The 27,493-nt window shown below is 31.9% G+C and overlaps 6 protein-coding genes across 20 annotated transcripts in view; 4 read left to right on the top strand and 2 right to left on the bottom strand.

Annotated features, from left to right (window-relative positions):
* Window positions 1–896: 896 nt before the first annotated feature.
* On the top strand, window positions 897–6,375 carry LOC105434203 (fatty acyl-CoA reductase 1-like). Its single transcript, XM_089083868.1, has 9 exons — window positions 897–937; window positions 1,925–2,162; window positions 2,522–2,667; window positions 2,755–2,864; window positions 3,491–3,704; window positions 4,062–4,307; window positions 4,640–4,810; window positions 5,900–5,986; window positions 6,144–6,375. Exons 1-9 carry the CDS (start codon window positions 897–899, stop codon window positions 6,274–6,276), a joined length of 1,386 nt encoding a protein of 461 aa, XP_088939994.1. The 3' UTR covers window positions 6,277–6,375.
* Window positions 6,376–8,435: 2,060 nt separating this feature from the next.
* On the top strand, window positions 8,436–20,107 carry Prosbeta2 (Proteasome beta2 subunit). 5 transcript variants are annotated; one of them, XM_089084316.1, is made up of 5 exons: window positions 8,436–8,597; window positions 9,030–9,209; window positions 9,289–9,604; window positions 10,266–10,545; window positions 16,965–20,107. In XM_089084316.1, the coding sequence occupies exons 1-4, from the start codon at window positions 8,536–8,538 to the stop codon at window positions 10,539–10,541; spliced, it is 834 nt and encodes a 277-aa protein (XP_088940442.1). In that variant the 5' UTR covers window positions 8,436–8,535; the 3' UTR covers window positions 10,542–10,545; window positions 16,965–20,107. The 5 variants fall into 5 exon arrangements, with proteins under 5 accessions (XP_088940442.1, XP_088940445.1, XP_088940443.1 ...); XM_089084319.1 differs by lacking the exon at window positions 16,965–20,107 and adding an exon at window positions 13,008–13,398; XM_089084317.1 differs by lacking the exon at window positions 16,965–20,107 and adding an exon at window positions 11,311–11,675.
* qua (villin like protein quail) lies at window positions 10,720–19,416 on the bottom strand. Of its 2 annotated transcripts, XM_025220117.2 has the most exons (10): window positions 19,277–19,416; window positions 16,952–17,044; window positions 16,080–16,196; window positions 15,287–15,630; window positions 14,059–14,540; window positions 13,461–13,744; window positions 12,894–13,080; window positions 11,696–11,944; window positions 11,296–11,592; window positions 10,720–11,069 (listed from the first exon to the last, which is right to left on the bottom strand). In XM_025220117.2, exons 1-10 carry the CDS (start codon window positions 19,292–19,294, stop codon window positions 10,720–10,722), a joined length of 2,421 nt encoding a protein of 806 aa, XP_025075902.2. In that variant the 5' UTR covers window positions 19,295–19,416. The 2 variants fall into 2 exon arrangements, with proteins under 2 accessions (XP_025075902.2, XP_011648142.2); XM_011649840.3 differs by lacking the exon at window positions 19,277–19,416 and having other exon boundaries at window positions 16,952–17,095.
* LOC105434199 (uncharacterized) lies at window positions 18,190–22,288 on the top strand. Of its 2 annotated transcripts, none has more exons than XM_011649845.3 (5): window positions 18,190–18,332; window positions 20,163–20,400; window positions 20,479–20,582; window positions 21,098–21,313; window positions 21,618–22,288. In XM_011649845.3, the coding sequence occupies exons 1-5, from the start codon at window positions 18,294–18,296 to the stop codon at window positions 21,771–21,773; spliced, it is 753 nt and encodes a 250-aa protein (XP_011648147.2). In that variant the 5' UTR covers window positions 18,190–18,293; the 3' UTR covers window positions 21,774–22,288. The 2 variants fall into 2 exon arrangements, with proteins under 2 accessions (XP_011648147.2, XP_088940446.1); XM_089084320.1 differs by lacking the exon at window positions 18,190–18,332 and adding an exon at window positions 19,855–19,962.
* A 69-nt stretch (window positions 22,289–22,357) lies between these two features.
* mEFTs (elongation factor Ts, mitochondrial) lies at window positions 22,358–24,344 on the bottom strand. 4 transcript variants are annotated; one of them, XM_089084315.1, is made up of 4 exons: window positions 24,277–24,344; window positions 23,513–23,668; window positions 22,899–23,430; window positions 22,358–22,825 (listed from the first exon to the last, which is right to left on the bottom strand). In XM_089084315.1, the coding sequence occupies exons 2-4, from the start codon at window positions 23,666–23,668 to the stop codon at window positions 22,602–22,604; spliced, it is 912 nt and encodes a 303-aa protein (XP_088940441.1). In that variant the 5' UTR covers window positions 24,277–24,344; the 3' UTR covers window positions 22,358–22,601. The 4 variants fall into 4 exon arrangements, with proteins under 4 accessions (XP_088940441.1, XP_088940438.1, XP_088940439.1 ...); XM_089084312.1 differs by having other exon boundaries at window positions 24,238–24,343; XM_089084313.1 differs by lacking the exon at window positions 24,277–24,344 and adding an exon at window positions 23,853–23,995.
* The window catches only part of Dhc36C (Dynein heavy chain at 36C), a 27,333-nt gene continuing 23,984 nt past the window's right edge, over window positions 24,145–27,493 (top strand). For 4 of the 6 annotated variants that reach the window (XM_089084305.1, XM_089084304.1, XM_089084310.1 and 1 more), the window contains exons 1-6: window positions 24,145–24,288; window positions 24,954–25,268; window positions 25,631–25,931; window positions 26,343–26,482; window positions 26,573–26,726; window positions 27,131–27,280. In XM_089084305.1, the coding sequence (XP_088940431.1) occupies window positions 25,030–25,268; window positions 25,631–25,931; window positions 26,343–26,482; window positions 26,573–26,726; window positions 27,131–27,280 (984 nt within the window). In that variant the 5' untranslated portion in view covers window positions 24,145–24,288; window positions 24,954–25,029. Of the gene's footprint in view, window positions 24,289–24,953; window positions 25,269–25,630; window positions 25,932–26,342; window positions 26,483–26,550; window positions 26,727–26,975; window positions 27,000–27,130; window positions 27,281–27,493 lie in introns of those variants that run through there. The other 2 variants (XM_089084307.1, XM_089084308.1) reach the window with 2 other exon arrangements.

Here is a 27,493-nt window from a genome sequence, read left to right as displayed (position 1 = left end):
ATGTACGTAAGGCTACAAGGCTACAACAGCAATAACAGTCTGATTATGATGAAATTCAACACATATGACAAATCAAATTTAATTTCCACGAATTGAACATTATATTTTATCTTTAAATCTCTATTATCATACATTTGCTCTTTCATTTGGAGTGCATTTGTTTGGATGCTTATGAGCTGTAAGCATCGTTTTATTTTTCCCTTTGACATATATGAATAATAAAATTTTTTTTTTCTCTTAGCTTCTTTTATTATATTAAAATATTAGATATTTATTAAAATTTTTTTTAATAAATAGAAAAATATCTTAGCAAAAGTATCTTAAGTAGATCTTCTTAACGCTCTTAAAATACATAATTTGTTTATATTACATATTATTTCATAAGCGGAATATTTATTTTAGCATAAGTTTATAAGTATATAAGTATATAAGTATATTCTCAAGACAATGGCTATACTGAAAATTAATAATTATTTTATCATATCATTCAATCAATATTTATTACATTATAAGCGCTTTTTTTTAATTAACAATCAGATATTATAAATGCAAAAGTAACTTTGTAGACAATTGAATAGAATATATGTTAAATATTGCGCATTTCTTAATTCTGATCTTTCAACCTTTATTATTTGGCATTTTTATTATTTAATCGATATTTATATAATAATACCTATGTACAGCAATCACTTAGTCGATATTCGTTCGTTTATTTTGTCAGAAAGAATAGTCTTATGTTAAGGAATAAAACAACATTAAAGTGTCTGTGTTGATATATTTTTTATTTTTTCATTTTTATATAAGTTCATTCATTTATGACAATGAGTAAGATTAATATTGATCCAACTAAATCAATCGCGGCGTTCTACGTAGAACAAAGTATATTCTTGACAAGCATGGCGGCACAGGATTTTTGGGCAAAGTATTCATCGAAAAAGTATTACGATCCTGCAAGGACATTCGCGAAATATTCGTCCTAATTCGTCCAAAAAAGGGAATAAATATCAATGAAAGGCTTGAAAAGATGCTGAGTTTACCGGTAAAAATCATGAATATATTACATATTTACATATTTTTACCTTTTCAATATTACAATTAAAAATATGTTCATTTTAAATAACATATAAAATATAAAAATAAGACATCGTTTTATTCTTAATAATTTTATATTTTATTTTGTTTCTTTTTTTTTTTATTTAATTAAATACTTTAGTAAATAATTTCTCAATATCCCTAGTAGAAATTTTATGCATTTTTTGAACAGTTATTGACTAGTTACATTAACTTTCGTCTAATAACTGAAAAAGAAATTACTTTGGATTCCAAACAAGATTATATAACGCTTTTCCTTCAGTTCCTGTCCACAAAAAACGCACAAAATCTGAACCCATCTAGCGAACAAAAAAACAATAATAGTGATTTAATTATAATTACACATTTATATACATAGAATAACTTTAAAAAATATGTTCAACAACAAAGTTGTGCAATATATTAGTTTATTCAACGATTTATTACATATAATCATGTTAATATATTTCCTTCATTTATATTATTTATTTATTGTTGTTATTACAACTTTATAATACATAGTTGTTGCATTATTTATCCTCAAATTTCTAAATTGCCGTTATGACTTTGTTCTCTGAGTGTGTGTATATTATGAAAAATTAATAAGAAAGCTCATTTCCGATAAAATTTTATTTATACAATTTCTTCTTATGATATTTATTATATAAAAAAAAATAATCATTATGCAATAAAATTTAAGATCTTACATTAAATATATAAAAACACATATCAAATATATATTATATATGATGCGTCGTAAATAAAGAAAACTTTCTCATTAATTTTTCGCTAAGTTTATAGTAATGTAACTTATACAATGAAATATTTTAATTCAGCTATTTTAATTCGACAGACTTCGGAACGAACAGCCTTCTAGTTTTAAAAAGTTAATTCCCATTTTGGGTGATTCGAGTGAAAAGGAATTAGGCTTATCTCTAAGCGACAAACAAATGTTAATCGAAAGAGTGACTATAATAGTCCATGCTGCAGCGAGTGTTAGATTTAACGAAAGCCTAAAATATTCCATTCTTGTTAATACCAGATCTACGAGAGATATTTGTATTTTAGCAGAAAATATGAAGAATTTGGTGGTATGTTAATGCGACTTCTTATCTTACATTTGTGCACATAAATAATATATTGTTATTTAAAAGTATTTTATTATTTTATTATTTAAAAGTATTTATAATACATGTGATATCTGTCATACTCAATCAGCCATTTTTTTAAAGTTTTTTTTTTTTTTTTATACTCTTTTCATGATGATATTTTAACGAATTGATGATATTTTATTAATTAACTGTTTTATAATCATTATCAATATCTCATAAATATAAAACGAAAGCGTGAATTTAAATTTGTCATTAAGAGATGTTAATTATATGTTAACGCAGTATTATGAATAGAAATGTAATCGTATAATGTTTTAAATTTTTGTTTTATTGAAAAGGCATTAATATACGTTAGCACGGCATACGCGCAAACAAATAATCGCGTTATAGAAGAAAAGGCATATCCACCTAAAGCCGATTGGCGAAAGACGATCCAGATCGCAGAAGTATTAGATAATCATATTTTAAATACTTTTACAGATAAGTAAGTCGTGAAAACGGTAAAACATTAAACATATGATTTACGTTTATAAATTTCAAATATGTCTTTTTTTAATTATAAACTTGATAGATACATGAATAATGCCATCAATACTTATACTTTCTCCAAGAACTTAGCGGAAGGCGTTATAAAGGATTATTCTGCATCATTACCTTGCGCAATTGTCAGACCAACTATGGGTATTGTAATTTTTTTTAAATATTACTTATTAATTAATAATATACAGATTTAATTTTTTTTATAAATTTATATATAAATATTTAATTTTTATAATAGCAATTATTTATTATATCATATGTTTTATATACATATATATATATATATATATATATATATATATATATATATATATTAATTAGATGGTATGTATATGTATAATCCATATATAATCCATATAATCCATATATATAAAACAACACATAAAACTCAAACAAAACTCAAAAGTACTTACTACTTGTTTCAATTTTAGATTTAGTGTTGTCTAGAAAAGAGCTTATATATATAAATAAATAAGAATATACATTCGTAAGAAAATACATAAATAACAACCTCATTTTTTTCGTATATTAATGTATAAAAATATATAAAAAATTTTTAAATTAATATCAAGTAATTTCTTTTTTATATAATAACTCTTCATTACTTATCAGTATTTTATTTTTATTAAATTTTGCTTTTATATTTATATACTAACTTATATACTAACTTATATTTATATACTATATATTTATATACTATATACTAACTTGTAATTAATGTACTTGAACCTTGTCATTAATGTCGTATAAATATAAAATTCTTTTAGTGATACCTGCATTGAATGAACCATTTCCGGGTTGGGTAGATAACATAAATGGTCCTATTGGAATGTCTATTGGTTTCGGAAAAGGATTATTACATGTATGTTTAATTCGCAAAGAACTATATCAAGATTGGATACCAGTTGATATTGTAATTAAAACGATACTTCACGCAATCTGGAAATGCGGTACAATTTCATACGATAATCATATATCAACGTATGTATACTTATAGCTTTATTAAGTTATAAGCATGATTTCTAAAGAATCGTAAAATAATTGAGAATAAAAAATTTATATATTTTTCTTTATTTTAAAGCATATTTTATTATATTTAATATTTGTAAACGTTATTGCTCTGTTAATATTTAATGCGAACATTAATAATTTCATTAATATTAACAGCTTTGTTAATGTTAAATGAAACAATTTTTTACTTAATTTTTTTTCTGTATATTTATCCAATAATTAAGGATAAATTCTACATATTGCAAGATGTACAATAAATGATGATATTGCAAGACGATATGAAATATTTTGCGCAAACATTTCCATTGATTTTAAATTATTTACCAGGTTGCCAAATTCTGCACCATTAGTCTTTAATAGTGCATCTGGCAATTTGAATAAACTTTCAATATCGGAAAAGTTACAAAGAGGAATTTACATTGCACGAGAGATTCCTTTCGATCAAACTTTTTGGGCTTGTAATATTTATGCTACAAACAGTTTTACTTTGTTTTATATATTGACTATATTATGGCATATTTTGCCAGCTATGTTAATAGACTTGATTTTAAAATTATTTAATTATAAACCTAGGTAAGTCATAAATTAAATACCATAATCAAATACGCAAATATAAATATTGTTTAGTACAAATCTATAATAAGTCTACATTAGAATTTTTAAATATTTAACAAAAGAATATCCCGTAAATTTCCCATGTAATTCAATAAGAAAAAGATAGTTAAATTATTAAAAAAAAGCAAGCTTTTAATAGTAAAAAGCAAAAAAAGCAAGCTTTTAACAGCAAATTTAATCCTTATAATTATATATTATAGTTTAATCCTTATAAATAATATTTAAGGATAAATAATTAAAATAAAATTATTGTAATTGTACATAACAGTATTGTGCACAAAATTTTTTAGGTTTCTAAAGTTGTTTAGAAAAATATATATACAAAATTGTGAGTTAAAATGTTTTGCATACTATGATTGGATATTCGATAATGCAAATGCACTATTTATAAATGACTCATTATCAGTTAATGCAGAAGAATTCAAATTCCAGACTAATAATATTCAAAGGGACTCTTTAAAGTAAGTATATGAGAAGATAAGATGTAATAAAAAAATAAAATAAAATGCAGCAATATATAATTTCCCTATGTTTCATATTTTTATTAAAATATATATAGGTTGTCTGATTCCTGATGAATGATACACCGCTTGTGTGCAGATAGAGTGGGTCAAACTGAAGTAGAAAAGTTTTTTCTATCATTTCGCGTTTTCTATTCTTCATTTTTGCAATTAATAATGAGTTAAAAATTGCCGCGTATCTGCGCGTATCTGCACAGACCACTAGGGACCACTCGAGGCAAATATCAAGCGTACAGCGAGCGTACGCTACTTATACATGCGATCAGCGTTTAGCGTTACGCGCGCGCTGTTGTTGCTCGCGATTGTTAAGAGCGCGATAGAATATTTGAAATTATGTTACTATAAGCAGATGTTTTTTCCTTTGTGGATCACACCTAAACATCTCGCCGCATTTTTAACAATCGCAAACGAGTGTAATGTTGGACAATCGCATCCCGCTGCTTACAATATGCCAATGGACCGGACAAATACGCGCAATTCGGCAATGTTTAATAATTAATAACTTATTACCAATCGCAAAATGATAGAGGATTTCTCTGTTTAGTTCTGTTGACCCACTCTATGGTACACGGTCGTAGTACTATTTCGAATCAGATAATCTGTTTAATATCAAATATTAGGTATATTATAGAATTATACATTTTTTATTTTACTTTTCTTAAATTACGCTTTATTTTTTAGCAAAAAAAGTTATTGTTGATTTTTGGTATCTCTTATTTTTCCTTTTTGTTTTTCTCTTCTGCTTTACTTTCATTTTCATATATAATTTTCATATTGTTCCATATACATATACATATATATAGAAGCTATATCTTAATCTAATTAGATTACAACAACATATCTTCTAATATAATTTACATTTACATTCTGTTTTTTTGAAGTTAAGTTTTTTTGAAATTTAAGATATATGACAAAAATTGAAATTTTAATATAAAAGGTTTTTTATTATTTTTAAAATTTTTAAATCTTTCCATTACTTAAAAACATTTTTGTATTTTTGTATTTTATATTTTTTTGGGACATACAAAGAATTTCATATTATGGTGTCAAAAAGTATCTCTTCAATGATGACACTAGTATAGCAGGAATAAACGCTGCCAAAGCACGATATAAAAGGTAAATATAAAATTTATTCTATGTTGTAAATGAAACATTATAAAGAAAGATTGTATTTATAGAATATAGAAATTTTGTATTTAGAAATTTTATACTTTTACATTATTAAAACTTTATCAGTATATTTTTCAATAAATTTATTTTATTATGTTCTTAGATTGGAAATGTTGGATATGATATTTAAATTTTGCATTATTCTTGGCATGTTATGCGTAGTTTATCATTGGAATGTACTCTCGTATATTTTACCGTTACTTCAATTATGTACAATACCGGACTATAATATTTAAAGTTAATGCATCATATAAAATACATACATACAATATAATAATCTTTTTGTATAATTATAATTATATGTAACATTCAATAGATATCTATATTACACATAATGACTCTTACATTTATATCTATTTCCTTTAGAAATTGTATGTATTAGAAATATATGTAATTATAGTTTTGTGTGTGTGTGCGCGTGCGTGCGTGTGTGTGTGTGTGTGTGTGTGTGTGTGTGTGTGTGTGTGTGTGTGTGTTTATAATATGTTTAATAATACTATGTGTTTGTATGTTTGTATATTTAATTAGCTATTTATTATATTATATATTACATAGAAATATTTATTTAAAAAAATAGAGAAATAAAGAATTGCGACACATTGTGAACATTTTTATAAAAAAATGCTATAAATGATAATGATTTACAAATTTTACAAAATGAAAAGAAAAAAAAAATATATATATATATATATATATATATATATATATATATCTTTTTGTTTATATGGGTATATACCCCGATAGCAAAGTTTGCAGAAACAAATTTTGAGCAAGGTCAGTGTTTGACGGCAGAAAGGTAACAAATTGTACGCAGTGTTTGTAATATCTAGTATGTATGTAATCTATGTAATATCTTGTAATATCTAATGATGTCGGCAAATTGTCATCAAAACTATAATCAAAGCCTGCTGACATGCTATGCCAACAGATTGGAGGCAGAAATCGAGCAAATCCTATAGGATTTGCCAGCCAATCTGCCGTCAAACTGCTCATGCGAACAGATCCTACTCGGTTTTTTGTCGCCAATCTGCTGGCATAACATGTCAACAAGCTTTATCGACAAATCCCGAGCCTAATGCGGATACAGATAGCTATGGATTTGAAGTCAATATCTGATCGAATTTGTTGCCAATCTGCCAGCAAATTGCTGTATATAAACATATTTCATATATAATTACATTATATATATTAATATGTGCTCTTGCATAAAAAATTTAATATACAGAAAATATAAAAATACTTATACATGATATTTATAATTTTATAATAAAATATGATTTAAATATGTTATATAGTTTTTATATTATTTTATTTATATTACCGACACTAAGTCTCGGTCCACAATAGGTATTTAATCTTTAAGCCGTAAGAAATTGACCTATCATAGTCGATTATTCTTTTCATATTCGATTATGATTGGTCAATTTCTTACGACATAAAGATTAAATACTTATTAGTATCGGTCCACAATAAGTATTTAATCTTTAAGCCGTAAGAAATTGACCAATCATAGTCGAGTATTCTTTTCATATTCGATTATAATTGGTCAATTTCTTACGTCTTAAAGCGTAAATCACCTATTGTGGACCGACATTTATGGACACTTATAGATACTGCTTTAGTCTCGGTCCACAATAGGTATTTAATCTTTAAGCCGTAAGAAATTGACCAATCATAGTCGATTATTTTTCTCATATTCGATGGGTCAATTTCTTACTTCTTAAAGTTTAAATCACCTATTGTCGACCGACACTTAAGATACACTCAGTGTAGTGTATCTGTACTCAATTATACTTTGTCTTATAGAAACGATGTTTCGTCATGAAACTTTGCTAAGATAATTTTTTTTTACAATTACGAAGGTACCTACAGAGCCAATTTTGCAATTTAGCTCTTAAATAATTAAAATAAATGTAACTATCTACTCCTTATTTATAGTGCAGATATATATTTGAGTACACCCGAGATATATCATCTCGTAGAAGCAATATTCCGCCATGAGCCTTTTTCTACTTTCTTATTTTTTATAAAATTATGATATATATATATCCTGCTACAGAGCGGGATTTTGCAATTTGGCTCTTAAAAAAAATTTACAATAGATGAAAATATTTGCACCTTATTGTCCTATAGTGCAAATCGCATTTACGCATAAATGAATTATTTATTTTCACACATTTTCTTACAAAAGTCGTTCTGTAGCTTTCGTCAGGCAAATATTCTGATTATAAATTTCATAATTATATAGCTTTTCTCGCAGCATTTTAGTCGTAATACGGGAAAAGAAATTTATCTCCGATAGAGATCTCCATAGTCTCTCCTGCCGACCCTTAAAATGTTTCTAAACTGTGAATCAAAATCCCTGCAACCATAGAGATTCTTTTAAAAACAACACGCATGCGTGGTCAACATGATAAAGCGAAGTTGTCTGCCAAGTGAGTACTATTCGTAACATTCAGTATCATTATTTTTGACTTACCTGATAATCAAGAGGGATGACTTCACTTCTCGCGCCGGAGATTTCACCACCAGGTTTTTCTTTTGATCTCTGTCAAAGGTAAAGATTTTATCTCGTTTTGCAAATTTAATTATAGAATTATAGAATTATAGAATTTTTATGTGTGATTGTCAACGGTTAGGTTAACCTTAAACACGTATTGCTGTGTCACACATCAGCTCTAGAAAAAGTTGCTGCTTTCTTCCTCTTTATATTAATTAAAGCTACTTACACATAAAATACTTTATATTAATTAGAATGAATATTGTTTATTTTATTATTTTATTATATTTATTATGTTCCTAATTAACATGATAAATCTTAAGTGAATAGTATCAATGATAAATATCAATTAAATAATAGCTATAAAAATTCTAAAAGAGTATCTTAAAAATATTTATACTTTCTTTTGTCACAAATTTTATCAAATATTTATAGATTTTTTAAATTAATTTAGACTTTATTAATTTTGTTAATATTTATTTTACATAGAAATAATGCCTTGATCAAAAAAGGTTTTGCTGCTCCAAAAGCAGTTAAAACGGGTACTACTATTGCTGGTGTAATATACAAGGATGGTGTTATTCTTGGTGGTGATACTCGAGCCACTGAAGATACTATTGTAGCTGATAAGTACAGCTTGAAAATCCACTATCTCGCTCCCAATATGTAGTAAGTGTCGTAACATTCTTTTTATAACATGTTAACTTTATGAGTTGTGTATTGTAAAGTGAACATAAATTATCTTCAGTTGTTGCGGAGCTGGTACAGCAGCTGATACCGAAATGACCACTGAAATGATAGCTAGTCAATTGGAGTTACATCGTCTGAATACTGGCCGCATTGTACCTGTATGTACTGCTAATACGTTAATAAAACAAATGCTGTTCCGTTATCAGGGTCATATTGGCGCCGCACTCATTCTGGGTGGTTATGATCTTGATGGACCGCAATTGTATTGTATTTATCCACATGGTTCAACCGAGAAGCTAAAATATACTACTATGGGATCTGGTTCATTGGCTGCTATGGCAGTTTTCGAGAGCAGATGGAAGCCTGACTTACCGGTGAGGAATACTTTTAATTATATGGTCAAATATTCTAGATTTAGAATAATCATTGCCAATGCCAAAACTGAAAATTTGTAGAAGATTGGGTATCCAAATAAAAATTTAGCAAATTTAATAAAGTAGTTTTTAAAGTGAGTACACAAATATTTCTATGATTTATACATGCTTTTTTATACATCACTGTTTTATATTATATAATTTCTTGGAACATGTTACTGAAATTTAATTACTTTAAATACATTTCAAGTAATTAAATTTCAGTATTTTTTATTTCCATATTTCTTTGTTTACAATTTAAAAAAAAAACTCTTAAATAAATCTTTCATAAGACTAAGGAATATATACATATTTGGAATAAGAATTGAAATTGAATCTAGAATTTACAGATAATAAGATAATTATTCTCACATGAAGCATTGTTTCAAGTTTAAAGTAATATTTATTTTAAATATAACATTATATAGACAAATTTGTTACATTACTATACTTCATCAAATTTATAGTTCTATACTTGTTCTATACTTGTTAGTATACTTAGTATTAATTATTAATTATATATTATATATTTTTTTTATATATATTAAATAATATGTTAAAATTATTTCTTATATTAAAATTTTTATTTTTGCAAAATAAAGCGGCCATTTTCGTTTTTTAGGAGGAGGATGCGAAACAGTTAGTGGCGGATGCTATTCGCGCGGGCGTGTTTAACGATCTTGCATCAGGATCTAACGTGGATCTCTGTATTATTCGCAAGAGTGGTGTCGAGTACTTGCGACCGTACGACACCGCCAGTGTGAAAGGCGAACGACAGATTAGCTATCGTTATAAGCCCGGTACCACATCGGTGCTCACAAAAACTGTACAATCAATCATCGTAGAAGAGGAGACGGTGCGCACAATTGAACCCGATGCGATGGACATGTCCGCCTAAAATCGTAATCTAGCATTTTACATAAATTTAAATAATAATAAAATTTTTTCAAGTCGATTATAAATCAATTTGAGGTTTACAATAAAGATATTACTGGGATTGCACGAGAGCATAATTTTTAAATTTTGGTTCTGGAAAGAGAAAGAAAAATATTTGAATTATGATGGAAAAAAAAATATTAGAAGAGTCCAGCAGCTTGTTTGAGGCGTTGCTTTTTCCAGATCGGTAGTTTCTCAAATTCCGCGGGTTCCATTTTGAAAATCGCGATAAAATTGTCATAAGTCAGATGCATTTCCTTGCGTCTAACGTCCACACCAGCTGGTAAATTTTCTGGTTCGCTTTTCAGCACTGCAAGCGGATATTTCATATAATTATCGAAATCTGTAGTGGCTTTTGAGGTCGTCTGCGTCCTCGTCGATTGATCTTTGTCTTCCAACAGAGCGCAGAAGATTTCGAATGGCTTGTAATCTCTCAATAAATTATGATTCCAATTATCGAATAGTCCAATGAAGGTCGCTGGTTCTAGACCTAAGAACAAGAATATGCAAAAATGCATAGGCAATAGGAAAAATAAGAAATAAAAAATCCAAAGATTTTTTGTGAAGGAAGAAAAGACTTAACTTAAGAAAATAGGTTTAACAACGTAAAATATGTTAAGACATCTTGCAGAAATGTTTTATTTTATTTTTTACATTTTTATTTATAATTTCTTAGCTCAAGATGTCTCTCCGACTTTGCGTTGTCTAAAACTCACCTTGTTTGATCACAGAGATAGTTGTATTACGATTTCGACCTGCGGGATGCGTGTAGAGATATATTGTGGCATCCTCGACGCAGTCCTGCAGCGTTTTCGGACTCGAAAACTTGCCTATCCACACCCAAATCACATTGCCAGCGTCTAGCAACCAAACAGCTTCTGGTATCAAAGAATTCTGTCGGAATCCAAGAATCTCCTCGCCCAAGAAAAGACCGTTTTCGGTGTGACATTGAAACAAATGTTTATCCAGCTCCTCACCGACTTCTTCAGTTTCCGTGCTATAGATGCCTCTCCCTGAGGAAGATAAATTTACGTAAAGCGATGATAATTGAAATTATCGAATATGATTTTATAAATGTTTCGAAACATTTTATTTATTTTTTCGTTTATCAATTACCTCCGAGCTCAACCCAAAAGTCGTCACCTTCCTTGCCTTCGACGATGAGAGGCGCGTTTCTGGGCGCGAGGCGTCGCGACGTCTGTCTCGCGTCACCGGTGCTTTTGCCGCCACACCAGACAACCGGTGCACCGGAGAAAAAGATGAACACTGCGCTGGAGTCCAGACTACTCGCTCGCATTGGGCGTTCCACGGCTTTCGAAGTATATGGCGTTGAGCCAAACACTCTGACCAAATACTTTTTCGGCGCTGTGAATCGAGAATCAATTTATTGAAAGGCGGAAAAAAGTATTTATTTCAAATTCTGAACTTGTTTGACATACAATATGCTTTATTAATGTATAAATTTACCTTCTCGTTCTTTTTCTCACGCAATATACATTAAAGCTTTTTTTGATACTTCCATAAACTTTAGATAGATGTGAAAAATTTAAATTACGAATTAATCAAATTCGTGAAATCATTGTTTTCAATAACAAATAGAATTTTCAAAGATTTTTAATATTTTTTTAACTAATCCTCAAAAAAATTTTAATTTATTATTAATACATCATTATCTTATATTTTTCATGTATGAATATCTTACACAAAAATGTTTCTTAAATAGTATTCACTAATTATATATTTCTCATTAAAAATTGAGAAAAGTCTTAAACTCTTTTTTTACATTGTGCAATGAAATAATAATTATTATTATTTATAATTATTATTGAGACAAATCAATCCATTAATTTACTGTTTTTTAGACGAACGTACATGAGAATAAGATGTACATTTGATAATATGCGTGAGCAGCTCGGTCAGCTGTTTCGGCTCACATATGCGTCCGTTTAAAGGCGTTGATTGGATTAATTATTATTATTTCATTACTTGTTATAGAAAAAAAATGGGATTCAGGATTTTTTGATTTAATTTTTAATGAGAAATACTATATAATTAATGGATGCCGTTTAAGAAATATCCTATATATATATATATATATATATATATATATATATATATATATATATATATATATATATTATATGTTATATATTTTTACACCCTATCTTATATATTTTTTTCTTGCTGTTATTTGTTAACATGTACTCGGCTTGTACCAATATATTGTTTATTTTTTTTCTTGTTATTTCTTTATATAAACTTTTATTTTTAATTAAATTTAATTAAATATGATAACGAGAGAAAAACACTTTACGCGAATTGCGATGGCGTCCGGCAAGTATTTTGAGTTTGCCGTCGTAGATCTGCAATAAGTGAGGTGGTTCTCTGCCTTGAGATGCCTTCACCAACTGTGCGTTCGTTTCTTCAGATAGACGGCAAGCTACTGTCAAAGCTGCATCTCGATCCACCTTGATAGAATGGACACCTTCCCAGCAATAAACCTGAAGAAGAGAGATAATAAGACAAAAAACTTTCACAATAATTGAAACAGCGAGATGCTACTTCAATATTTATAAATACCTAGCAAAACAATTATATAAATTTAAAAAAAATTTTCCTTCCCAGTTCTTGACTTGTGCAATCTTCATGACAATTTTACTTTTTAGAAAGCAATGTTTAGAAAGTTACAAATGAATGTTAAATTGTTTTAATAGACAAGAAAAGATTTAATGAATTTATTGACAAATGAAATCATTAGCTATAAATGTAGACAACTTGGACAACTTCAAAATACGAAATAGAAAATCACGTTTAACAAATTTTCTCGCAAAAAAAAAAAGAAAAAAAAAAAGATAGATGAATTCAAAGGAATTCCACATACAATACTTCGACATCTTCGTCCTTGTCCGTACTTGTACAGCATCACGTAGCAAGCTTCCGCGTAATAGATTCCCCTATCATCTTCCACTTGGACCATGCCCTCCTTTTGTTCGACCCTCCATAAAGTCCGTTCGCCAGATCCGTCGTCCACCAGTTGGCACTCGGCTGCCATCCTGGGCCTCTCATTCATGTAATCGGACTCGAAACTCGTTGGCAAGGTCAACGGCCTTGTCTTGGAAGGCTCCCAGCCCCTCAATAACGCCTTCATCTCCGTCGGTTCGTAACCTTCATTTCGTATTATTCACTTTATTCCCGATTATATGAATCACTATAATGATGATTTTCGCTAAAAGTTCTCGCAACCTACTGGTTCAGTTTATTTCAAGTTCACTCATTTTAATTTTATCTTAACGATTACTTAATTTTAATATTTCCATACATACGATCATTGATCATTGATCATTGCCCTTTTTCTTCGTCACGTTTAAAAAGCTGCTGGTTCATTCTTTACTTAAAATCATTCTTGACAAATAAGTGACACTACGACTCTGAAAGAAATAATCGCTTTCTCAAAAATAATAAAATAAATTCTATTCTACCTTCGGCCGTTCTAGCCACCGGCACGCTGTCGCTGTAATCCTTTTTCTTAACGAAACCCCGCGCATTTCTCACGGCTTCCAATCTCTCTCGGGCATTGACATCGCGACCCACCCAGGCCCAGACACCGGCTTCGCCCCGGTCCACCAGGTACACAGAACCGGAAGTCAGATCGTCACGTAGAATCGGCCCGGATTTGAGTTCGGCAACTTTATACTTGCCCGACTGCTCACTGCATTTATACAGTTTAATGGGGCTAGGGGGGTTGACGCGGTGCTGCCGATCGGCCGCTACCACCCTCGCCGAGGAATCAAGCACACTGCTAAAGAGCTCCCTGTCATCTATGGGCAAAGTTTGCTCGTAGCCATCTTCAATTACCACCACGCGGCCGTTGTTGTTCTCCTTCCGAGACTCCAAGAGATTGACAGCGTGGCGTTTGTGCAGTGGATCAGACAGAGATCCCAGCCACAGGAAAACAACACCTCTAGAAAAACAGAAAAAAAATATTTTTCAACGATTTTTTCAAATAGACCTTGTTATATAAAATTATTATATTAAGATAGGATTTTTACGTGTTTTATTTAATAAAATTAATAAAGAAAAAAATTGTACATATTTTGATTAATAGAAAATTAATAGAAAAATGAAATAAAGAAGAAGAAAGAAAAAAATATTTATATATCAGAAACTAATTCACTTGATAAAATTAAAAAAACGTGAATAAGAATTAATTTCGCCAAGTATTATTTAGCGCGTAGTAATTTTTTACATCCTGTTGATAAATAAATATAGTTTCCTATTACAAACAAATTTATAAAATTAAAAAAAAAAACATTTTATATTAATAATAGAAACCTCGTCAGAGATTATAAAAAATATTTATCATATCTTAAGATTTGAAAGAAATAAGAAATAAAAATTATTAATATAAAGAAGTAAAAAAATTATTTTTTCAAATATTTTTGAAAATATGGAAGATTAAACTTCTATTCGGAATATTCAATGGTTAAATTAAATCGTTAAAATTTTTCAGATGTAAATTAAATCTCATCTAGACGCTGAGGAGATCGGCTTTATTATATTTATTATATTACTCAGTCCTCGGAAAGCGCGTGTGTGCAATTTTTGTGTGCATGCGGAAACTTTCACCGGCGGATTTCGACATCATCCGGCGATTACGCAAAATTATTCGCGTCGCAAGGTACGCGCTTGCCCTGTATTGTCGCGTACTTTGCGCGAACGTCCACCAGGATGACGTCTCGACAACTGAAGTGCTCCCAATGGACTCTCTCCAGTTCGGTCAGAATTGGTACAGCTACACCAGAGACGCGGTGCAGGGCGCAAGCGGGCGGCTCGTGATGCAGGTTCTCCACGATCAGTCGCTGCCGGAAGTAAGCGAGAAACCGGGGGCTCTCGCGCCCCTGAGCCTCGCGCGTCAGGATCATCGCCGACGTTTGCGAGTCGAGCTCGGCGGCGCGGAGCGCCGCGGCGCCGGACGCCGTCGAGTCGCAGTTGGCGCCGATCCAGAAATGGATAGCACGCACCACAGAGCTGAGATCCTTGAGATCCTTGATCTACCGAAAACGGACGGAAAAAATTACGGAAATTACGAAAAGTATATTTATTATTAAAATAATATATAAGCTATATAAAATAACGAGTAATAAAATAAAAATTAAGCGTAGCAACGAAAAGGAAAAGAAGATTCAAAAAAATCTTAATATCAAGCTGGTTGCAAACATCGGCTTATTTTTTTCCAAACAATCCAAACATCAATCTTTAATAAATATTGTATAAATCTTGTGTAAATTATACGTATACATAATTAAGTGTAATACGTAATTAGGCGAGAAATTAATTTCACTTCCTTGTGAAAAAATAATTCAATGAGGCAAAGTTAAAGAGTCTGGAGAAGAAAAATCATGCTTTGGGAGGGCGTGGATCTCGTGAATGAGACCGTCCTCTCTCTCCGCTTTCGTGTGGTTTTTCTCACAACAACGCAATACAATGGAAGTAAAAGTACCGGCATGCCCGGGTAAGGAAGTGCACCATCCTTTGCGGACACGGCGTAGACGATGTACGCCGATTCGGAGAGAAAGAGACCCATGTTGCTGCCGGTTACAATTGTCGCGCGTAGACCCTGTTCGACAACGTTATACAAAATAAAATAGTAACTAGTTAGTTAATCAGTAATTACAATAAGTAATTAAGTAACAATACAATACTTAATTATAAATCAGTTACAAGCAATAATTAACTGTATTATAAGTAATAAACTTAAGAAGTTAATAACTTTCAATTTAACTCGCAATCAGTTATTTTCAAACGAGTTAATTTTTCATTTCAAATTAGTTATTTTTTTAAAAAAATATGAACGTTTTAATTTCTTTTTTCAAATTAAAATTTTTTTATGTACTTCTAGAGTATAATTATTTAAAGTAACATAACTTCAAAAAGTAATAACGTAATAAAATTGAATAATAATAAAATAAATAATATTTTTTAATCAATTTTCTTGTTTATGTAAGAAAATTTTAATATAACTGAAATAATTTTATAAGCCATCAAATTCAATTTAACTTCATTAAAAAAAAAAAAATTAATTTAGAAATCCTAGAAAGCGTAATTTTCAGTAAGTCATCTATTATTTATGAAACCACAAGCGATACAAAATTATTAAGAAACATTTACATGCAATTACATATCAATTTTATCCATGATAATGCTATATCTAAGATATTTCCAACTTTACATATTAATCTTTATTCTTTATATATATATAATCTTTTTCTTTATATTGTGACGTATATTATTTCATCATTGTTGGAGAATGCCTCCGTGTTACGATGTCACGATTATTCAGTAAGTGTGTCACAGTGTTTTATTAACTTCTACCTCGATCTTCCAGACTCGAAAGATGCTACTGTTCTTCGGGATGTTCCTGAAGACCTCGCCGCCAGAGTCATCGCTGCGGCAGCTTCTGTCGTCCTGTAGAACGGTATTGAAACCTTCAGGATACAGCACAGTCGTCATGTTCATTCACGATAAATAACAATATCCGATTTTTCGAAAATCCCACCCCCCCTTCTCGCTAATTCAAAACGCCAGTCACACTTTATTATTTCACAAGTCAGAAATAATAATTTACAGGATGGACAGGACGATGCGGTTGAAGCGAGGCTCGATATTACGGTGTATCTAACGATCGCGCGTCAAGAATGAGGAGTCAAAGCACTCGGACGAGTGTGTTCTCGAGAACACTAGCATGAAAAGTCGCCGGAAAATTCGAAACGTTTATTCTAGGGATTCCGACCGACGGAATGCGCGCGGTATAATTAACGATAATTAATTCCGGCGCGCGCGATAACATTGTCATTTTTCGCAGGAGCGTGAGCCAGAGCGTTTCGCAACCGCGACGCGACGCGCTTCGCAAGCGGACTGAAAACTAGGATACCAGAACTCGCGCGAGAGGAACTCTCCTCGCCTCGCAGGTGCACTCGAGTGCGTGCTCGGTGCTTGACGCACGGTGCTTGACGCACCGCATACAGGCTGGAAGAGCGTTTAGCACATGAAATAAGTTTACTTTAACTTAGTTAAAGCTAATGAATCTATCAATGTAACGCAGTTAAACAATTTAATTTATACCGCTCAATTAATTTTAAGAGCGCTGCATTCGTTTTACTTTAACTATCTACTATTAGGTGATTATTAAATTAATTATATCTATATAATAACGATCTAACGATCGAAATGTGGAACGGTTCTCGAGCCATCCACTTCTCGATGCCGATTACCAATTGCAACGAGTAAAGAAGGAGAATTATATTGCTCTTGGGGAAACGGGAAGAAAAGGGAATAAATTTTTGAAAGACTTCATTGGGATTCGCAATTGTCATTGTTCGGAAATGAGGGGCTTTGTGTCGTTCGCTTTCAGCGCCCGTTGAGTTGATTGACCCGTAACCACATCGGATCTTGGCAAGACGGGGCCCATTATGTCGCGGCCGACCGTCGTCGCACGTCGTTGTGTTGGTTTCGTTTTCCGGGGCGTGCGTGCGTGCGTGCGTGCGTGCGTGCGTGCGTGCGTGCGTGAACGCGTTTCGCGATTCATTCATACATGTGAGGCCCGCGCCTCACGTTCGCTTCGCGCCGCACGTACGCACGTACAGTCACGTAGCGTCAGGCTCAGGCATCATCCGCGACGATCATCGTCACCGCGCCACAGGGCAGGAAGTCACAAATGTGCCGCCCACATCTGCCCGAGAATCGAAGGCAAGAGGTGAGAAATCGCGGTCGCCTGACCGCGAACGGCTGCGAGTGCCCCTCGCAGAAGTGGAGGACTCGTTTCTTCACGATCCGTTTGTTCAACGATCACTGGTGATGATCCAAGTGAACAAGTGAGAAAATGCAAAATAGAATTTTGATAATTTTTATTTTTTTTTCTAGAGAAACATTTTTAGTAAAAAAGTGTAAGATATCCAATGTATATTTAATTTAAGAAATTGAATCAAAAAAAAAAAAAAAAAAAAAATTGAGAAAACTGATTTCGTTGAATTTCGTCGTTCTCTCGTCATTTCTTCAAGTAGTCAAAATTTATAATAAATTACTGAAGTAATTCTCTTTTTTTAATCAATTTTCACTCTTTCCGTCTTGTATTTAATATTTGTATTTAATATTTAGTATAATGAATCTGGGTTTCTTTGCGAAAAACGATGATGGGAGCGTTAAACAGAGCAGAAATAAGAATGAGAAGAGAAAATTTAATAAATCATTAATTAAAACTTATAAGAAAGAAAGAAAGAGAAGAAAAAAATAGACAACTTTTAAGAATCTTTCATAAACGTGAAGACGCGAGAGGAGACGCGCGTCTATTATAGATAAATATTATAAATAAAACTTTCACAAAGGAAGAGGAAAACAATCGCCAAGATTTTCTCAAAAATTAACATTAATTTAGTTAAGAACAAAGAAGATAATATTCCACCAATTAACATAATCATTAATCGTTTACGTAAATCCCTTCAGGATTATTTTCAAGTTCATCACATTCGTTTCTTCTCTTTCTTCCTATGATTTATTGGAAAATAAATCTCAGAGGACTGCAGAACTTTCTGTCCTAACGTCGCACGAAACCCTCGAAAGCTTAGCACCCCCGCCGTCTCTCGTCGAGATCCGCAATCGTCGAGATCGGAACTATTCGCGATTGACGGAATGATCACTCACCCGCCTGGGGAAATCCATTGTTCTCGATATCTCGCGGCTCGGAGGCCGGGGCCCGTTTCAGCCGCCTCTATCTCGCTCGCGGGGGACACGCGCGAAGGAGCAGGACGCGCGGGCACCGCTCCGCGTGTGATGCGCGGCGGCTAACTGTACACTGTTGAACAACTGATATTCCCGGCTGAAAACGAGACCGTACCGGTGCCGCGCGAGTGTCCGGAAGTGGGCCCCGGAACTCCGGCCGGCGAGCCGTGACCGGCAACGGCAGCCCGGTACTCCGGGACGAGCAGCGGCCTCATGAATACACGCGCGCGCACGTACGAGTAGGGGCCCGTCGTGGATCTTGCGTGAACAGCGCACGCACACGCACGCGCACACGCAGACACGCACACATGTACATATATGTACACACGCAAACTCATAGATACACACCTGTTCCGAGATCTGCTGCCTTTCCAATGTTACCTCGCCACGAATATAGATAGAGCACGGCGATTATTACACGTCCTAGAACACGTAATGGGCCTCTCGTATGCGCGCGCGCGCGTCGTTCCGCTTCTACGTGCGTTAAACGCTCTCTTCGTAAGAGTGTAGGAAATCTTGAGTTAAGGAGGATCGATGGGGAATCGGATAAGGAGTTAGTAATTGGACAGAAATATAAAGAAAAAATTGGAATAGAAGACAAGTTAAAAGTGAGAACAAAGAGATATGACAACTTGTGGATTTATTGAAGCAATCTTATTAAGATGATTTGTTTTTATATTTATGTACATATATAAATACATATCATTGTTTAAAAAAATAAAAAGAAAAATAAAATAAAAAAGATAATTACAATTTTCCAATTTATTATATTATATATTATATTATTCTTTGCATTATTCCGACATAGGAAGAGGTTTCTCTTAATCGGGGATCGAGTTTCCTGAAGTCATATAAATTCGTTTCGATCCAGTCCTTGAAAACAAAGTGCGCTCGCCGCGCAATTTTTATCCCTGACAAGAGGCGACAACCGAGGGATGCGGGTCTCATCGACAAATGTCAAGGAATCATCTTCGTTCTTGCCATCCTTCGACGGTACAAGGATCCTTTGATGGATTGGCGAAACGAGGAGCCGAATCAGTCGAGCGGTATATCGAGTTAGAGAGACGTCCATGGCGAACTTCCTTGTAACATACAACGTACATACGTTTTCTCTTTCTGGACAGTTGAGAACCTCAAGTGGGATGAGAATGATCATCCCGTGATCAGGACGAGGGATGCTGTTGCCGCCGTCGACCTGGACCGTAACCGTTGCTCCCAAGGAGTTCAGGTTTAGTGAAAAATTATTTTCATTAAAATTAGACATTTAATTTAAATTAATTCGTAAACATATTCGAATAAATCACATTTCTAAAAGCGATCTAATCTTATTTCATTTTATTTTAATTATAACAATTTGTGTTACTTAATTTTATTTTTCAAATCATATATAGAATTTTATTTTTTACTTTATTTTAATCCAAAGTTTTTAAACTGCTACGTAGATAAAATTTTCTAATGGATAAAAATATAATATAAAAATGTATAATTACAAAGATGTACAATTACACATAAATATATAATTACAAAGAATTAGAAAATTAGAAAGATATTATCAATTCTAAGTTAGAAAATGTACAAGTTATATAGAAAATCTAATTCTTAATCTAATTTTGTTAAAGTTACTTAAAGTAAAGATGTACATTTTAATTATTTTCAATTGTAACTTATTAACTAAAATGCGTAAATTCACAGTTAAATATTTTAATGAAGACAACTGTTTTTTTATAAATTCCTTTCATTTAGGTTGGACTTGGAATTTGCAAAGATATTGGAAACTTTACATCCGCTTTGGAGAATTTGGAACTTGAGACGAAGAATCATTCAGAATTTAGGATAAGCGACGGTCAGACGGATTATTTCGATGACTCTGAACAGGAAGAGACTGTTCCAGTTTTTAAGACGAGAGAAAAATCTACCTTCCAATTAGTAATTCAGGGACCGGAAATTCTAATTTTTCAGGTACAAATGTCTATTTATTTCTTTGGAAAAGAGATTTTTTTTTAATTTAGAGTTTATATAAAAAATTCAACAAAGACATTCAGAATCAATTAAATAAAATATAGAATATTCAAGATATTAAAAGAAATGCACAAACTAAGAATTTATAAAATAGAATCTTTAGAATATTTTATATACATATATAATATTGATAGAATAATTTATATTAATATAAATATAGAATATTATATATACGTTTAACTTAATAATCGTATAGAATTAAGAATCGTGAATTATATAAAAAAAAGAACAATTTATCTTGCAGGGAATTAAGCATTCTCCTGCGGATATTGCACCCTATTGGAAGAAGGATTCTCGGATGTGGCTATGGAAGTCTGTCAGGCTTGCGAGAAAGCTAAAAAGGACCAAAGCAAAGGCTGTCGCTTCTGCGGGCGCTTTGTATCGCAAAGATCTTTTATAGCATATACTTTTATTCGATGATGTATATATATATATATATATATGAATTTCGAACTATAATTTTATCATTTTATATTCGATTAAATTTTAATATTTAGACAATTGTAGAGACATCAAGATTTTCACGGATATTTCTTTTAAAATTGTTTTGTAGTTTGCAGGTTATCATGTATATTCATGTCATGAACTATTGTTAATGTCAACATTTCGTGATATTGCAGTTTACTTTATTATCAGGATGAGAAGCAACTTGATAGCGATGATCGTCACGATAAAATTTATTCAAATTGTTGGCATTAATAACAGTTCATAAACGTGATAGTAATCCACAAAACCGTAATACAATTTAACATTCAGACAACATTGATCAAATTGCGTATACAATTTTTCACTTTTCAAAAATAAAAAATAAAATAAAAAAGAAATATAAAAATATTTAAAAAAATATGTACAAATAAATAAGAAGAAATTTCTTGATTCTGCTACAATAAAAATTCTATTGGTTGCAATGAGAAAACAAAAGCCTCAAGATGCCTTATTATTTTAAAAAGGATAAATAAAATGATTTAGATTTTTTACGCGTGCTAGGTGTGTTACAATTTTATTAAAATAACATAATATATTGTACATAGCACTGATATTGATTGAACTATTCCCTTTCTTTCAAACGTTCATTCCTAAAAGTGACAATTTAAGAAGTTTTTTTTCAAACATATCTTCGTTTCTTCAAATGCAAAACGCAAGCGACAACTATTGTTTTCGTACAGAATAAAAATTAATATTAGTGATAATGTGAAATAATCACAGGTTAGTCACAGAAGTCACAACATTAGCCGCAAGTTTGAGCGTTTTTCAGCGTCGGCTCTTCGTCAACTTCCTCACCGATCTCGAAACGTGCAAAGTCGACAATTTCGGCTTGCGCTTCCGCAAGTAACTGTTGTACGGAAAGACTAGGATCAAGCAGGAATTCCTGATAAATCATGCACTGCTCTTCGTCCATATTGTTGTGTGGTTCGTCCACTCGTGGGTTTCCAATCTTTTGTGGATCCATTCCTATAAAGAAACAATTGTATCGATTTTCTTTTTTTTTTTTAGTCCATACATCTTCGCGATAAATGAAACTTACCGATGATATGCTGGCAAAGTCGTGTACCCAGCATTTCATCGTTCTCCTTGCACTTAATAGCCACAAGAGCACCATATTTGCCGAAGGATACAGGTATTGGATTCATTGGAGCTGGATGTGTGCATCCAAACAGCCTTACGTCTGGCGATTGTACGCTGATGACCAGAGCACGTTTCAAACTAATGTTCTCACCTACGTTGCCAATGGTCAAAGCGGAATGATCACTCAAAAGCTTGCCATCCATAGCTGTGAGTACTTTGAGACTATCTGCATGGAAAACAGTCCGTTGTATTTCGTTTTGAATCTCCTGAGATCTCACATGATTCAGCACAGTAGAGATCACTGTTTCCGCAAGACAATGGAACTTCTTATTCCGCGCTACAAAATCAGTCTCGCAATTGATTTCGGCCAACACAGCATGACGCCCGTCTACTGTCATCGTGATCAGACCTTGACCGGTATTACGACCCTTCAGCTTGGCTGCTTGAGTCCAACCATACTGTTGTGCCTGTTCTTTCAGCCATGCCTCAGCCTGGAACAAAAAAAGACTAAGAGATTCCATCATAAGTCAATTAAAGTTATATGGTACATTGCTTGAAACAATCATGGTATGCCTTCGTTATATCATTTTCATGTAGCTCCAGAGCTTTCTTGCAGTTTGCAAAAGTATAGCCGGTCTTTTTACGCAGCTTAGCCAGTAGAGACTTATTTGTAGCCTGCCAGAGCAGGCCGTTTATGTGAATCAAGCGGAATATCTGCGCTGGAATCATCTAGAAGATATCAAAATATTATTTTTTTAAATAATAAGTCATTAAATACATGAAAATATGAAGTCTGAGCAACTAGCTACATTACAAAGTCACGGTAACTTCCATTTAACAAATACGAAAACAAAATTGGCCACTTAGGAAAAGTCAAGTCGTAAAATAACGCTCGTGAAAATCGCGAAATTACATTGCGATACTTTGTGTCGTTCTAGTTTTCAGGCTATCGCGACGATCGAGACACAGGTGCTTCTTGGGACATAACCTAAAAAAGGAAAAGGAATTGCCCAGCGAGATTCGGGATTATTTCTCGCTGAAGAGAAAAGAGATATGGGATCGCGAGAATGATTCTTTCGCCAATTCAGCTGAGGGATTCGCTGGAATTCTGCCGAATCGATCGACCACGTTGCCTAGAAACTGCGATCGAGGATGCAGTTTGCGATTCTTCGGACGCACGCGAACAACGCGAAGACACGTTGTGGCTCGTGCGAATATATGATTAATTAATCTGTCCGTTATATGAAATGTTAACATGTGAATTCGTCGAGGCTGACGTTAAGAATTTAGATCTATACCATGATGGTCCAGCGCGCGATGGTCCGCAAAACACCCACCGTGCTTTGAAGGTTAGAATACAACGCAGACTCATAGACATTTGTTCCGAAGAGGGCACTTTCAGGCCTCTTCATTCTCACTTCTATTGAAGATATATTATTTTAATCTTAAAATAATTATTATATTTTTTAATAAAATAAGTAAGAAATTTAAATAAGTGTTTAAAATAATAATTATATTTTTTATAATTATATAACAATAACTGTTACATAATTAATTATTAGTTATATTTTATTATGTTCTATTGTGACATATTTTAAAATATTTTAAAATAATAACTTTTTTAATACAAATTTTATTTATATTTTATTATGCTTTAATTTAATATTATATATCATGTGATTATAACATATATTATAATACACATATTTAATACATATATTTAAAATGATATATTTTATGTATATGAATAAAATTATGATGATTATTTAAAATGAAGATTGAAAAATGCATCTTTTAAATATGTAAATAATTATTCATCTATATTTTATAAATATTCCATTTCAAACTGGCATATCTGTATATTTAATTTAATATAAATTCTATTCGTTTTATTATTCGAGGATTAATTAATATTTGTGGCAATTAAAATATTTTATTCTGAAAAGGGCAAAGTATAATAGTTAAATTGTTCACAATTCCTATGTCAAATGTGATGTTATTATATATTTTCCAGATATATTAGAAATTTGTTAAATGTCATCTCGTGACATTAATTGTCGTAATTATCGTGACGTTAATTACGATTGAATATGGAAAGTTCTCGTTCGGAGGAAATGAAAATACAAAAATGCCGATCCGAAGATGCAACTCGAATACCAAAAATCCTCGAAACAAAAGTGGAACCGCTATTTTCCTTGCCGTCAGACTTAATGACTCCCAAAAGACGTAAAAGGAAAGAAGAAGCGCCAATTAAGGGGCAGAAAAAAATGCAAAAATTTCGTAATAGCCCTTACACAGCGAAACGCCTTCATGAGGAAAATTTTCGCAGGTACTAAAGGCGCAAAAGGGAAATCTAAACTTTTTAACTTTTTAAATCGTATCTTTAAATCATTTTGAATTTATTTAACAATTAAAATTAATAATTAAAATATAAATTTTCATCAATCATGATAGAACTAAAGGTTCAATTAGGTTTCAATTATCGCAAATGTATGTCAATTAATATAAAATTATCGTTAAATTATAAAATTTTATATGTATAAGTATACTAAAGAATAAACACTAGATTTATTTATAACATAAATCAAAATAGGACGATTAATTTTTGATAAAGATGCAGATTAGCATTATGATGATAATAAATGATATTTGCTTTCGGGAGAAATTTGAAGCTTTAAATAAATTTTTTAGATTTCTGGTGGGCTTGATAGTGAAACCTGAACTACCGGAAAAGGATTGGGATTTGAGTGACGATAAAGATGTCAATAGATATTATTATTATCTTTGCAACGGAGTTGATACAATTCACACGGCGAGCATTGACGTCTTCATCGAGGCAATTCTCAATCTGGTTCCTGGTATCTTACGCGATAAATTTCCCGATTTTGCCAATAATTTGATGCTCGAAATCAAAGAGGACTTCACGAAGAATATAAAGAAGGCCATTGTTAAATTCGCGCTCACACATCCTTCCGAGGAACATCCTTCAAAGGTTAGCTTCAGAGAAACTAAAAAGATGAAATTATACATATTTTACAAATTTTCTTATTAATTTAAAAATTAAATTAAATCAAAGATAACTGAATATACTTTAATTAATGTTTTATTGATAATTTTCTATACAAAAGGTGTTGCATTACTTTCTAATATAAAATATTTATATCCTAAATTCTTTTTACATATAAATTTTTAAATTAAAATACAAATCTCAGTTTTGAGATATTTAGTGACGAAATTGTTTTATCTCAACGTGTAATTACAAACAAAATAAATTAATAACAAAGCATTAAATAAAGTTTCTTCTTTTTATTTTATTAATAAACGTTCGTTTTATAATTTATAAAGTTATAACTAAAGTTCTAAAGCCATCAACGACTTAATTTCTACTGATTTTATCTTGCAGTTTGACGTAATCCACGAACGATACATTCAATTGGACTTGCGAGAACATGTAGAACATTGTCGCAAAATTCTGCACGCTGATCTATATTTAATAAATCCGTGCATGCGAATGACTTTGGAGCAGTGGGTTCGTGATTACAGGTAACGATCCAAATTGCGAATACTTATTTGCGCCTAATTCGCGCTGTCCTTACCATAACTAATTTTAGCAAGAAATGTCAATTCTTTTAGTCAATTTCGGCTGATCAATTTGGAGCATGTCATCGTCCACAAAGAAAGCTGGGACCTAATGAATTTTCATACCTTAATCACTCATCAGATCATTGCTAACCGGCGAATTTTGAAGAAAGTCTGGTATAGCGGAATTCAAGAGATATTTCTTGTGGTAAAATAGTTGAAAAAGAATAATATTAATGATACCGATAAAAGAAGCATTGTATTAAAAGAATTAGAATCAGTATTATCATCAGTTAATGAAATTGACAATTCATCTTGCTTCATTGTGTTGTAGTTTTTATTTCTTTCTTTATTTTTTGAAACTATTAATTTACTGTATTTATTTCTTACTTATATTTATGCATAATTTTATGTATATGATAGCTAAAAATACTGATAAATTAAAATAATTTTACAGGTAAGTTTAATTTTTTTATTATAGGTAAGTTTAATTTTTTTTATTCTGTTGATTGTTCATGTTATCCGCATGATAAATCCATTTAAAGGCGAAAAGCGCTTAACGATGAGAAATATCTTAATTTTTTCCTGATTTCTTATCTCATCCTTTTGCAGAACAATAGGAAGAAGATGGTGCCCAGCCTATTGCAACGCAAGGAATTTAAACGATTTTTCGATTGTGCCGGCAAGCTGATGGAATCGCAACTTTTAAAAGCTTGCAAACGCTCTCTGCGGGATTTCGTTAATTATGTCGCGGACGGCAAGGTGAAATATATATATTCACCACCCGCGATCGATCGACATGAAATCATTTCCAGACTAGGAAACACGCACGCGTTCGGCGTGCGTTTCCTTCCTTCGTTTATTCGCTATCGCGCATTATTGGAACGCATCGAGACACAATTTCCATCAATTTCTGCTTATCAAGACTTTTCAAGGCTCGTCCGCTCGTTTGCCTTGAGCCCCTATCGCGCGCGT

The sequence above is a fragment of the Pogonomyrmex barbatus genome, unplaced genomic scaffold (genome assembly GCF_055798465.1).
Source record: "Pogonomyrmex barbatus isolate J1 unplaced genomic scaffold, ASM5579846v1 scaffold8, whole genome shotgun sequence".
In the NCBI taxonomy this organism is placed as follows: domain Eukaryota; kingdom Metazoa; phylum Arthropoda; class Insecta; order Hymenoptera; family Formicidae; genus Pogonomyrmex; species Pogonomyrmex barbatus.
The sequence above is the reverse complement of the archived record's forward strand: the minus strand, read 5'-3'. Positions and strand labels throughout refer to the sequence as shown.

Coding starts and splice junctions, on each gene's coding strand:
- qua (XM_011649840.3), bottom strand. CDS start 17,095: ATGAACATGACGACTGTGCTGTATCCTGAAGGTTTCAATACCGTTCTA. Junction 13,745..14,058: donor GGTGGCTAGAACGGCCGAAG/GTAGAATAGAAT, acceptor TACGAAATGAAG/GTTACGAACCGACGGAGATG. Junction 11,945..12,893: donor CGGACGCCATCGCAATTCGC/GTAAAGTGTTTT, acceptor CTCGATTCACAG/CGCCGAAAAAGTATTTGGTC.
- Prosbeta2 (XM_089084316.1), top strand. CDS start 8,536: ATGACTTCACTTCTCGCGCCGGAGATTTCACCACCAGGTTTTTCTTTT. Junction 8,598..9,029: donor TCTTTTGATCTCTGTCAAAG/GTAAAGATTTTA, acceptor TATTTTACATAG/AAATAATGCCTTGATCAAAA. Junction 9,210..9,288: donor TATCTCGCTCCCAATATGTA/GTAAGTGTCGTA, acceptor AATTATCTTCAG/TTGTTGCGGAGCTGGTACAG.
- LOC105434203 (XM_089083868.1), top strand. CDS start 897: ATGGCGGCACAGGATTTTTGGGCAAAGTATTCATCGAAAAA. Junction 2,865..3,490: donor AATTGTCAGACCAACTATGG/GTATTGTAATTT, acceptor AAATTCTTTTAG/TGATACCTGCATTGAATGAA. Junction 4,308..4,639: donor TTATTTAATTATAAACCTAG/GTAAGTCATAAA, acceptor AAAATTTTTTAG/GTTTCTAAAGTTGTTTAGAA.
- LOC105434199 (XM_011649845.3), top strand. CDS start 18,294: ATGTGCCGCCCACATCTGCCCGAGAATCGAAGGCAAGAG. Junction 20,583..21,097: donor GTTGCTCCCAAGGAGTTCAG/GTTTAGTGAAAA, acceptor CCTTTCATTTAG/GTTGGACTTGGAATTTGCAA. Junction 21,314..21,617: donor CGGAAATTCTAATTTTTCAG/GTACAAATGTCT, acceptor TTTATCTTGCAG/GGAATTAAGCATTCTCCTGC.
- mEFTs (XM_089084312.1), bottom strand. Junction 23,431..23,512: donor ATGAAAATGATATAACGAAG/GCATACCATGAT, acceptor TTTTTGTTCCAG/GCTGAGGCATGGCTGAAAGA. Junction 22,826..22,898: donor ACTTTGCCAGCATATCATCG/GTAAGTTTCATT, acceptor GTTTCTTTATAG/GAATGGATCCACAAAAGATT.